Source organism: Capra hircus, chromosome 14, assembly GCF_001704415.2.
Source record: "Capra hircus breed San Clemente chromosome 14, ASM170441v1, whole genome shotgun sequence".
In the NCBI taxonomy this organism is placed as follows: Eukaryota; Metazoa; Chordata; class Mammalia; order Artiodactyla; family Bovidae; genus Capra; species Capra hircus.
This window is the reverse complement of record NC_030821.1, coordinates 24982846-24995670: the sequence shown is the minus strand read 5'-3', so window position 1 is coordinate 24995670 and position 12825 is coordinate 24982846. Positions and strand designations below refer to the sequence as shown.

Sequence of the window (12825 nt, the reverse complement as noted above, 5' to 3'; positions counted from 1 at the left end):
CTTAGTGTTCTCTTCTCTAACCCCTTCAGCAGGGCTGGGACTGGGGTGAAAGCAATGAGATCAAGTTATACAAGACTGAATCATACATTTGCAGGGGCATACCCTACCTTTAGTTTAAAATGATATTCTGTTCCATGTGGATATTTTTTACATTAATTTTTATCTTTCAAAGTGTTGCATTCAAATATAACTTAATTACTGAGTTTTGGCTCATCCTTAAATCCTACACCTGAGGCAGTTGCCTCTCTCATCTCACCTAGTCCCTATTCTGCTTCCCTGCCAATATATCCTCTTCACCTACAATCTCTCCATTAGCCCAAGCCCCAGCCCTGATCATGTCAGGATATTTTAAAGAGGCTTTTTCTGTGTGAGTCTTATATATTATAGGTTTAAACATGCTACAGAAAAAGAGGAAAGTTCTACTGGTGTCATTTTTAGCGGAGGACCCTTTAGATTGATATTGACCCTCCAGAAGTTTTCCCAGGTCCTTTTCAACAAGTGTTCTAAAAATGGTACCATGGTTATGAAAGTTCTCAAACAGCATAAGGAGTTTTAAAACTAATAGTACTTTCTTCCTTATCCTGTTTACCTCTGTTAAAGAAGGAGGAGAAAGGGACAGGACCAGGGCACTGGCACAGCTTGAAGGCATCTTCTAGAACAGGAGTGTATGCTGTTTGCTCAGAGGATGGGTAGGTTTGCATTCATGGCTCAGAGTCATGTTATATTAAAGCCCGACTAGCAGCATGCGTCTTTGTGATTCAAGATGAGGTGAATATTTAGAGTTTCTGGAGGACCCCATGTATGCAGTTGAAAAATAGCTAACAGTCAGTCTTCAGTGCAGTCTCGGTTCCTAGTTACTTCATCTCCTCAGATGAAGATCCAGGATGGTTTGATTCCCCCTCTTCTTGCTGTTCTGTGTAAAGCATGAGAATTAGTCACAGTATCTGGGTTTGACACTCAGTTCTTCCCTTGGTTCCTGTGTGGATTCTGGCTTCTCTCTGAACCTCAGTTTCTTCATTTATAAACTGATAATAATAATTCCACTTACTAATTCACTGGGTACCCATGTCTATGAAATGATGATATCTAGAAGGACTGGCATGAACTAACATGATAGGTGTTCAGTAAATTGTCCTCATGAATCTGTCTAAAGTGTATCATGAGATTTTTGTACATTTCTAATCAGTTTTTGCTAGGTGATGGGACAAGGAATATATGTTTTACATGCCTATTAGTTGTTCTTAGTTATATACAGTATCTAAGACCTTGTACTAACAATTATCTTGTAAATATTGGAGATATATATACACACACATATAAGGCACAGTGGGCTATCCTAGGGATTGTGGTGGTGATATTTTAGTTGCTAAATCATGTAGGGATTGAGGACATGAAAATTTAAATATGAAAATGGTTTTAACAACTCAGTTTTCTCATTCGATTGCAGTTCAATCTTGAACAAATATAATGTTTGAGACATGTAAAGCATTTTTTATTAGAATGTAGACCATTTTATTATCCTAGAGAAATATTATTTTAAAAGAAAACACAGCTAAATAAAAAACCCAAAATAATAATTTTGACTCTGTGAAGATTTAAATGTTTTTATCTTTTATCCTAAGGTACTAAATCAAACTTCTCGACTTGAAATACAACTGCTGGAGAATTCATTATCAACATACAAGCTAGAGAAACAACTTCTTCAACAGACAAATGAAATCTTAAAGATTCATGAGAAAAACAGGTGAGGGTTGTTGTATTGCAAAAATATGTACATATGTACTTATATCCTCCTTCTGCCACCTCTTAAAAAAGAAGATGGAAGTAATTTGAAAAAAAATACAGAGGCAAATTAATTTTTAATATAAAAAGAAATGAGAGTCTAAGGTGACTATTGCAAGTAAGGCAAAAATAAGATTAATACTATTGCTTACACTCTTGAAATATTGGCTTTTTATAACTTTTAACACTAATTTATCTAATATTCTGTTGTTCAAATCTTACTGTACCCACAAAAATTAATTCTATGGCCAAATTTGCTAACAGAAAATACCAAAATCTATAGTGATAGTGAAAAAAATAGAGCCTCTGAAACTCTAAATTGAATTATCACTTTATCTGCCCTCAACCATTTACAGACCTACAAGATGGTTGAATTCAGAGTTCTTCTACTAGACAGAAGCACATTTTCTTTTCAGAAAATTACTTCCCTATCAAGCTGTTTCTAGAGCTGTCTCCCCTCAACCCCCATTTAAAGTCATTAACTCTGAACATAATAAATTTCTTTGGTTAGCTCTATAGACAAATTGATACAAGGGATTAGATATGATAGACAGAGTGCCTGAAGAACTATGGACAGAGGTTCATGACATCGGACATGAGGAAGTGATCAAAACCATCCCCAAGGAAAAGAAATGCAAAAAGGCAAAATGGTTGTCTGAAGAGGCCTAACAAATAGCTGAGAAAAGAAGAGAAGCTAAAGGCAAAGATCAAAAGGAAAGATATACCCATTTGAATGCAGAGTTCCAAAGAATAGCAAAGAGAGATAAAGCCTTCCTCAGTGATCAGTGCAAAGAAATAGAGGAAAACAATAGAATGGAAAAGACTAGAGATCTCTTCAAGAAAATTAGAGATAGCAAAGGAGCATTTCATGCAAAGATGGGCACAATGAAAGACAGAAATGGTATAAGCCTAACAGAAGCAGAAGATATTAAGAAGAGGTAGCAACAATATACAGAAGAACTGTACAAAAACGATCTTCATGACAAAGATAACCACGATGGTGTGATCACTCACCTAGAGCCAGACGTCCTGGAATGCGAAGTCAAGTGGGCCTGAGGAAGCATCACTATGAGGTGATAGCATCACTAGTGGAGGTGATTGAATTCCAGTTGAGCTATTTCAAATCCTAAAAGATGATGCTGTGAATGTGCTGCACTCAATATGCCAGCAAATTTAGAAAACTCAGCAGTGGCCACAGGACTGGAAAAGGTCAGTTTTCATTACAATCCCAAAGAAAGGCAATGCCAAAGAATGTTCAAACTATTGCAAAATTACACTTATCTCACACGATAGCAAAGTATACTGCTCAAAATTCTCCAAGCCCGGCTTCAACAGTACATAAAGCGTGAACTTCCAGATGTTGAAGCTAGATTTAGAAAAGGCAGAGGAACCAGAGATCAAATTGCCAACACCTGTTGGATCATTGAAAAAATAAGAGAGTTCCAGAAAAATATTTACCTCTGCTTTATAGACTATCCCAAAGCCTTTGACTGTGTGGATCACAACAAACTCTGGAAAATTCTTCAAGAGATGGGAATACCAGACCACCTGACATGCCTCCTGAGATATCTGTATGCAGATCAAGAAACAACAGTTATAACTGGACATGGAAAAACAGACTGGTTCCAAATAGGGAAAGGAGTATGTCAAGTCTGTATATTGTCCCCTGCTTATTTAACTTATATGCAGAGTGCATCATGTGAAATGCTGGACTGGATGAAGCACAAGCTGGAATCAAGATTGCTGGAGAAATATCAATAACTTTGGATATGCAGATGATACCACCCTTATGGCAGAAGCAAAGAAGAACTAAAGAGCCTCTTGATGAAAGTGAACGAGGAGAGTGAAAAAGTGGGCTTAAAACTCAACATTCAGAAAACTAAGATGATGGCATCCAGTCCCATCACTTCATGGCAAATAGATGGGAAACAATGAAAACAGTGACAGACTTTATTTTGGGGAGGCTCCAAAATCACTGCAGATGGTGACTGCAGCCATGAAATTAAAAGACTCTTGCTCCTTGGAAGAAAACTTATGACCAATGTAGACAGCATATTTGAGAAAGCAATTGCATCCCACTCCAGTACTCTTGCCTGGAAAATCCCATGGATGGAGGAGCCTGGTGGGCTGCAGTCCATGGAGTCACGAAGAGTCGAACATGACTGAGCGACTTCACTTTCACTTTTCACTTTAATGCATTGGAGAAGGAAATGGCAACCCACTCTAGTGTTCTTGTCTGGAGAGTCAAAGAGATGGAGGAGCCTGGTAGGCTGCCGTCTGTGGGGTCGCACAGAGTTGGAAACGACTGAAGCGACTTAGCAGCAGCTACAGACAGCATATTAAAAACAGAGACAGTACTTTGCCAACAGAGGTCCAGCTAATCAAAGCTCTGATTTTTCCAGTAGTCTTGTACGGATGTGAGAGTTGGACTGTAAAGAAAGCTGAGTGCCGAAGAACTGATGCTTTTGAAGTCTGGTGTTAGAGAAGACTAGAGATTTCCTTGGAGTACAAGGAGATCCAGCCAGTCCATCCTAAAGGAAATCAGTCCTGAATATTCATTGGAAGAACTGATGCTGAAACTGAAACTTCAATACTTTGGCCACCTGCTGCCAAGAACTGACTCATTGGAAAGGACCCTGAGGCTGGGAAAGATTGAAGGCAGGAGAAGGGGATGACAGAGGATGAGATGGTTGTATGGCATCACTGACATGATGCACATGAGTTTGAGTAGGCTCCAGGAGTTGTTGGTGGACAGAGAAGCCTGGCATGCTGCAGTTGGGATTGCAAAGAGTCAAACACAACTGAGCGACTGAATTGACTGAACTGATAGATATATTTTATAAACAATTAATCATCTCAGGTAAGTGAAATGGGTCTTCCAGATCTTGCAACCAGGATGATTTATAAACTCATTTTGAAATTACTAACATTCATGATGGACAATTCAATCAAAATGCTGGCCTCTATAGGACAAATACATTCTATATTAACTGTATTTTCTTCTGGATATTTGGACAGCTTGAAGTTTCAGTTCTTATGTATTATTTGATTTAAAGATCATTGTGTTGCTACAAACTAGTTCAATACCATTGTCTTGGTAGAACAGGAGTTTCCACCATATTCCAAACCAAAAAAACACCTACAATGAATTTCTAGTTCTCCTCTTCACGTTATAGATGAGGAAACAGACTCAGTGGAAGTGAGTGATCTATCCAAGGTCACACAGCTTCCCAGTGGCACAACTGGGAATGTAATCCATGTTCTTTGTTCCTAGTCCTGTTTTTTCCACTATGGCACATTCTCACAATACTGTCTGCAACCTAGAAGGAATTCCCAACATTTGGCCAAGTGTAGACTTTAATGACAATGATTATAATTAAACTTTTATGAAGAAGATAAACATGACTTTGGTATAGAGTCCGAATGGGGTCATTCCATGCTCTGTGACTTGTATTTCTAAGTTCTACATTCATTTATCTTTGTACTGTGTCATGGGTAAACTGTGTAACTATAAATAAACTCGATAGGACTTGACCTTGAACTAGCTGCATGATGAAATGTTCTGGAATTGAAAATCCTGTTTAAAAGTACCAAAACCTCACTGCAGATTCACAGTAACCAGAGACGTACATGTGACAGGTATACTTTACTGAAGCTATCCCTTGATTTAGGGTCCCACCATGCTTTAACTTTGTTACTAAAAGCACACCTCATTTATAATCATGTTTCAAGATGCTATTGTGAAAGATTTGTCTTTGAATGAAGAAGTAAAATAATGACAGTTTTGCCTTATTTTTAGGTTGTTTTTAGAATTCTATAAATAACACACATTTACTGTAGAAAATGAGAAATTTGAGAAGAAAATTAAAAACCATGACCCCATCACATTGAGAGAGCTTCATATGTTGCTATGAAAAAAAATATATATTTTCTTAAAAAGTTGTATCATGCTGTACACACTGTTTTGCAGCCTTCCTTCTTTGGAGATAGATACCTTTTTAAATCAGTAATGATTCCTCTAGTATAATTCTTAAAAACTACACATTATTTCATTTTATAGATGTAACCTAGGGTGGTTTTGATTCATCTTTCATAAAGTGTGTTACCACATATGGTATCTTTGTTTAAAAAGAAAGTCATCAACATGAATTTATATAATTCAGTTCTCCACCTGCTGATATGCCTGTTCTCTCTTTGTCTGTATCTAACACTGTAGCTGTCAGGATACCTTAAAGAAACTGGGAAGCCTGAAAGGGCTCACCCTTTACTACAAAATCAAATTATTTTCTTAAGTGTCACTTGTACTCAGCTCTTTCCATCTCTCCCTGTTCTCTCTTCTCTTTCCCTCCCTCCTGCTCAGAGTCATCCTTTCTCTTTTTTTCCTTCTTTTTCCAAGATTATAGCAATTCCATTTTCTATCAGTACAAGCATTTCAAAATGTATTCAAGGATTTAGGTTTTAACTTGAAATCTATTTCTGTGCACATGCTGTAAAAAATTTACATGCATTGACCCTCAAGTGTGATGTTGCTGCACATGTGGCTCCTGGGGGTATTTTTCTATCAAAGTGCTGAATCTTCTAGCATTTCCATATCTATAATTAGCTGTGTCTTCTGTTGATGGATCCATGTGTGCAATGGAGTGTTGGTGGGACATTTATTCTTAAACCCGGTATATTCTTCCACAAACCACTTCGAAAAAAAGTGTTTTTCTTTATACAAGCCAGAAGTATGTATTTGTGATACACAGCATACTTTCCCTATTATGTTTATTGTTATTGTTTATTTTCATATGTGAAATGGAATTGGAGAAACTCTGCCAAGGTCTTTCTAGAACAGCAAAGAAACGTGCCCCCACCCTAACACCATTTAAGTGGATCAAAGGTCAAGGTCAAGCACAAAGCTGTTTAAATATTTTGAAATAGTTTATTGATCATTCCTCCTATTCCTTAAATGAATCTTAATCCTCAAAATGCAACAAGAAGCTATTTCTACATTGAAGCATCTCTGAAATATAAGAACAACATGCCATTAGTTGGCCGGGTCTGGTTTGGATCAGCTAATACACTTTGCAAAGGGGATTATCTAAATTAAGCTTTGCTTCCTCCCCAAGGAATGTCAGAAGTTGTGTCTGGGTGTGTGACTTACTAGTTTTGAGTATGATGGGGCTTCAGCTGCCAAGTCAGTGAGCCCTTCAGAGAGCCCACCACTTCTTTGGCAGAACATAGAGGAATATTTTATAGACAGGATTATGCTACACAGTCATGCTGAGACGTCCTGCTGATCTGCATCCAGACAAACTGACTGCATCACTTATAGGGTTGAAAATAGAAGGCTGGCCGCATTAGAGTCACTTCTCTCTCCCCTGAATGGTGAAAGGCACAAAGCAGGAGCAGGATTAACGACACTTGCTCTGGTGTTTGTTTGCCTAGCAGTCTAGTGGGGGGCGACTCCAGGAAGCTTCCAGTTTGCAATTTCTAGAATTTTTTTTTTGACTGGATGCTGTCCTAATCTCAATACTTGGTTTTGTTCCTTACCTCAAGGAGATAGCACTTAGAAGTAAGAGGTCAGTAGCTGTATAATTGAAGTTATACAACCAAGAACTCAAGAAATGGGAAGCATTAATATTTACCACAAACACAAGGTTGGTATTGACAAACTGAGAGATGTAATTGTCAACTTTTTTTTTATTGGATTCCTCCAGTATGTTTCCTGCCACTTCTGCTCAAAAAAATAAAAAGAGTTAGACTGAGAAAGATGTCATAATGCAAATTCCTTCAGCTGAATCAAATATGTAACTGCATCTTTTGGTGTAAAGATATGGTCAGCTGACCACATTTTAAGGCACTTGTTGATCTCTGACTTAACTCTAGTTGTTTCCAAGGTTGGAACATAGCCAAGCAAAAAGAAAAAAAAAAGTCTAGAAGAAATTCTTTTGCCTCACCAGGGAACACAGAAAGAGAAATCAGCTGTGTACTCCATGTGTGCGAAGATGGAACCCTTGAGCTTTCTTGTTTAAACTTGTATCAAATATACAGAATGAAGGAAACTCTTCAATAAGACTGTTTAGAGTAAAGTGAAACTACACAAGTGGTGGTCATTCTGACAGTTTCATAAAAATTATTTACTTCCTGCCTATCTAATATCAGGCAGGTGAACATATGAGCTAGGTGTTTTACATACACTACTGCTAATACTCCAACTAATCCTCCAAAGTGTTTATCATCATTTTTACTTTATATTAAGTGAGTTGGACTATAAAGAAAGCTGAACACTGAAGAACTGATGCTTTTGAATTGTGGTGCTGGAGAAGACTCTTGAGAGTCCCTTGGACTGCGAGGATATCCAACCAGTCCATCCTAAAGGAGATCAGTCCTGGGTGTTCATTGGAAGGACTGATGCTGAAGCTGAAACTCCAATATTTTGGCCACCTGATGCGAAGAGCTGACTCATTTGAGAAGACCCTGATGCTGGCAAAAATCGAGGGCAGGAGGAAAAGGGGATGATGGAGGATGAAAGGGTTGGATGGCATCACCGACTCAACGTACATGGGTTTGGGTGAACCCCAGGAGTTGGTGATGGACGGGGAGGCCTGGCGTGCTACAGTCCATGGGGTCGCCAAGAGTCAGACAAGACTGAGTGACTGAACTGAACTGCACTGAAAGTTCAAGAGGTCAAGTAACTTGCCTGGGACCAAACAGCTGATATATGGCAAAATTAGGGTTCAAGTCCATGATGATTCTCTGTCTTAATTATTATAAAAATGTGTTCCCAATGTGATGCAGCCTGAGGATTAATTGATGTGGTTGTCAAGTTATCCTCTTAGCATAATAAAACACAAATTTGAACAAAGGAATAGGAATTGGTTTTGGCCTATATATAGATCATTATTTATTCCTTCTAATATTAGAGTAGGCAGTATAACTATTTTACCTTGGGAATTCACTGAACCTATTTGAGAAGTTTCATCTGTTTTCTAGATAGAGCTTATGGAAAGTTATTGAGTTAATTCTAAGTGGTTGAAATCCACCTAATTTCATGATACTAAATTGTAACTTTCTAACCAGTTACTGTAATTGAACAGTGAAGTATTGATTTTTAATACTTAATGTCTAAATAAATGAAAAGTTAAATCAGTCTTTCTAATTAAAGTTATCCTCCATCTGGTAAGTTCTTTATAAAATACTGAAGTAAAATCACAACTCATCAATCACTGTTGATACTGTCAATTCCATCTCCTAAATATTTTTCCAGTTGGTCTTGTTCTTTCTATTTACTCTCACTCTGTTTTATAGGCCAAAATCCCATTAATTTTTGTCTCAGCCAATGCAGTGACCTCTTTGCATGGCTTAATGCCTTAAACTTTTCAAACCTATCATCCAAAAGTCTGTCAAAGTCTTCTTTCTAAAATTCAAGTCACATTATTTTTCCCATTTTTTTCTTTAGATCTCCACATGTACTAGTTCAGCTCAACCTCTAAATCTCTAGATAGCATATGCCCAACCCTCATCTGATTCTCTGTAATGGACTGAGGAAAGCTGTCAAGTGCTTTAGCATGAAACATGGTCCATGATCATTAATATCCTAATTTTATAGCCTTACTTCAGAAGTCGTCTTATATTTTAGAAGTATGGTCTTATAACTAAGAGCAGGAGCTCTGAGGTCAGACTGCCTGGATTGACCTTGATTCTGCTGTAACCTGCTCTGCCACTTATAATTTGTGTGATTTTGAGCAAGTTATATGAACTTTCTGTGCTTTGGTTGTTCTCATTTGTAACATAGGGGTGATGATAATAGTGCATGGAGTTGATATGAGGATTAATTGAGTTATTGCTTATAAAACACTGATACAGTGCTTGAAACACACAGTAAGTGTTTAATCACGCTAGTTATTAGTATCACATTGAAGACTTGATGTTTGTTCAGGCATGATTGATGCTTGCCTTGTTGGGCTTCCCTGGTGGCACAGCTGGTAAAGAATCTGCCTCCAGTGAGGGAGACCTGGGTTCAGTTCCTGAGTTGGGAAGATCCCCTGAAGAAGGGAAAGGCTACCCACTCCAGTATTCTGGCCTGGAGAATTCCATAGACTGTATAGTGCATGGGGTCGCAAAGAGTTGGACACGACTGAGTGACTTTAACTTTCACTTTCTTTTGTTCGGAATGCCCTGTAGAGCTCACAACATGTCTGTCCCTTCAAAACTCAGTGTAGATAATACCCCTTCCAAGAAGCTTTTTTCTGATTCTGCCAAAGATATTTGCTTATTACAACTTATGGGATTACAATCTACCTTGTTTTTTCCTCCTGTTACTTCACTTATCCCATCACATTGGTGTGTGTGTGTGTATCTATCTATGAACCACTGGACTGTGACCTTCTGGAACATAGAAACTGTGCTTTATTAATTTCTGTGCTCATGCTCCCAAGCACAGTTGTCTACATATAGTATATATAGTTTTAAATGCTTTTTGAATGTTGACTGATGAACTGGCAAGTGAACTGGCAAATATCCCAACAAATGTCCTTTATCTATGTGCACACAAACACACACAACTTAAAAATATTTTAATGGAAAACACAGATCACATAGTTTACATTAAATATTGTAAACATTTTCATTGTTCTTACCATAAATAAAATACAGATGGCTTTTATACCACTGTTCTGCATCCCTAAAAGCCCACTGCATGGCAGCCAAGGTTATCAGTCCACATTCTGAGGTTCACTAATTCAGCCCAATTTTTTCATCTAGACAGTATCTCCTCAGACCATTCTAGACTCATGACTGTTTGCATTTTCTTGGCTAATAAAAAAAAAAAAGCCTAATTGATCTAAGTGTTAAATTGTACAGTTCAGTTCAGTTCAGTTCAGTCGCTCAGTCATGTCCAACTCTTTGAGACCTCATGAATCGCAGCATGCCAGGCCTCCCTGGCCATCACCAACTCCCAGAGTTCACTCAGATTCACGTCCATCAAGTCCGTGATGCCATCCAGCCGTCTCATCCGCTGTCGTCCCCTTCTCCTCCTGCCCCCAATCCCTCCCAGCATCAGAGTCTTTTCCAATGAGTCAACTCTTCACATGAGGTGGCCAAAGTACTGGAGTTTCAGCTTTAGCATCATTCCTTCCAAAGAAATCCCAGGGCTGATCTCCTTCAGAATGGACTGGTTGGATCTCCTTGCAGTCCAAGGGACTCTCAAAAGTTTTCTCCAACACCACAGTTCAAAAGCATCAATTCTTCAGTGTTCAGCCTTCTTCACAGTCCAATTCTCACATCCATACATGACCACTGGAAAAACCATAGCCTTGACTAGACAGATCTTAGTCAGCAAAGTAACGTCTCTGCTTTTGAATATACTATCTAGGTTGGTCATAACTTTTCTTCCAAGGAGTAAGCGTCTTTTAATTTCATGGCTGCAGTCACCATCTGCAGTGATTTTGGAGCCCCCAAAAATAAAGTCTGACACTGTTTCTACTGATTCCCCATCTATTGCCCATGAAGTGATGGGACTGGATGCCATGATCTTTGTTTTCTGAATGTTGGGCTTTAAGCCAACTTTTTCACTCTCCACTTTCAATTTCCTCAAGAGGCTTTTTAGCCCCTCTTCACTTTCTGCCATGAGGGTGGTGTCATCTGCATATCTGAGGTGACTGATATTTCTCCCAGCAATCTTGATTCCAGCTTGTGTTTCTTCCAGTCCAGCATTTCTCATGATGTACTCTGCATAGAAGTTAAATAAGCAGGGTGACAATATACAGCCTTGACGTACTCCTTTTCCTATTTGGAACCAGTCTGTTGTTCCATGTCCAGTTCTAACTGTTGCTTCCTGACCTGCATACAGATTTCTCAAGAGGCAGGTCAGGTGGTCTGGTATTTCCATCTCTCTCAGAATTTTCCACAGTTTATTGTGATCCACACAGTCAAAGGCTTTGGCATAGTCAATAAAGCAGAAATAGATGTTTTTCTGGAACTCTCTTGCTTTTTTCATGATCCAGCGGATGTTGGCAATTTCATCTCTGGTTCCTCTGCCTTTTCTAAAACCAGCTTGAACATCAGGAAGTTCATGGTTCATGTACTGCTAAAGCCTGGCTTGGAGAATTTTGAGCATTACTTTACTAGCATGTGAGATGAATGCAATTGTGTGGCAGTTTGAGCATTCTTTGGCATTGCCTTTCTTTGGGATTGGAATGAAAACTGACCTTTTCCAGTCCTGTGGCCACTGCTGAGTTTTCCAAATTTCTGGCCTATTGAGTGCAGCACTTTAACAGCATCATCTTTCAGGATTTGAAATAGCTCCACTGGAATTCCATCACCTCCACTAGCTTTGTTCGTAGGGATGCTTTCTAAGGCCCACTTGACTTCACATTCCAGGATGTCTGGCTCTAGATGAATGATCACACCATCATGATTATCTGGGTCATGAAGATCTTTTTTGTACAGTTCTTCTGTGTATTCTTGCCACCTCTTCTTAATATCTTCTGCTTCTGTTAGGTCCATACCATTTCTGTCCTTTATTGAGCCCATCTTTGCATGAAATGTTCCCTTGGTATCTCTAATTTTCTTGAAGAGATCTCTAGTCTTTCCCATTCTATTCTTTTCCTCTGTTTCTTTGCATTGATCACTGAAGAAGGCTTTCTTATCTCTTGTTTCTATTCTTTGGAACTCTGCATTCAGATGCTTATATCTTTCCTTTTCTCCTTTGCTTTTCGCTTCTCTTCTTTTTACAGCTATTTGTAAGGCCTCCCCAGACAGCATTTTGCTTTTTTGCATTTATTTTCCATGGGGATGGTCTTCTGTTAAATTGTACAGAAGTGTATAAATTGAAATTAAAAATCCCTAATTCCATATTCCCCCACCCCCTGCAGAGAATCATCATTAACAGATTTGCAGTTTGGTACCTATTCTTCCAGACTTTTTAATGAATATATTAAAATATACACATGTAGATAGAGAGTACATATTTATCTGTGTGGTTGCAGAGATACACACCCATATGCAATTACACATATGCATAGTACATGTTTATATCATGTATGCATATGTGTATAG

The 12825-nt window shown here is 38.4% G+C and overlaps 1 protein-coding gene across 1 annotated transcript in view; it reads left to right on the top strand.

Annotated features, from left to right (window-relative positions):
* ANGPT1 (angiopoietin 1) overlaps window positions 1-12825 on the top strand; it is a 305768-nt gene that overhangs the window by 197072 nt on the left and 95871 nt on the right. The window contains exon 3 of the mRNA XM_005689163.3: window positions 1623-1744. Coding sequence (XP_005689220.1) covers window positions 1623-1744 — 122 coding nt within the window. The remainder of the gene's footprint in view (window positions 1-1622; window positions 1745-12825) is intronic.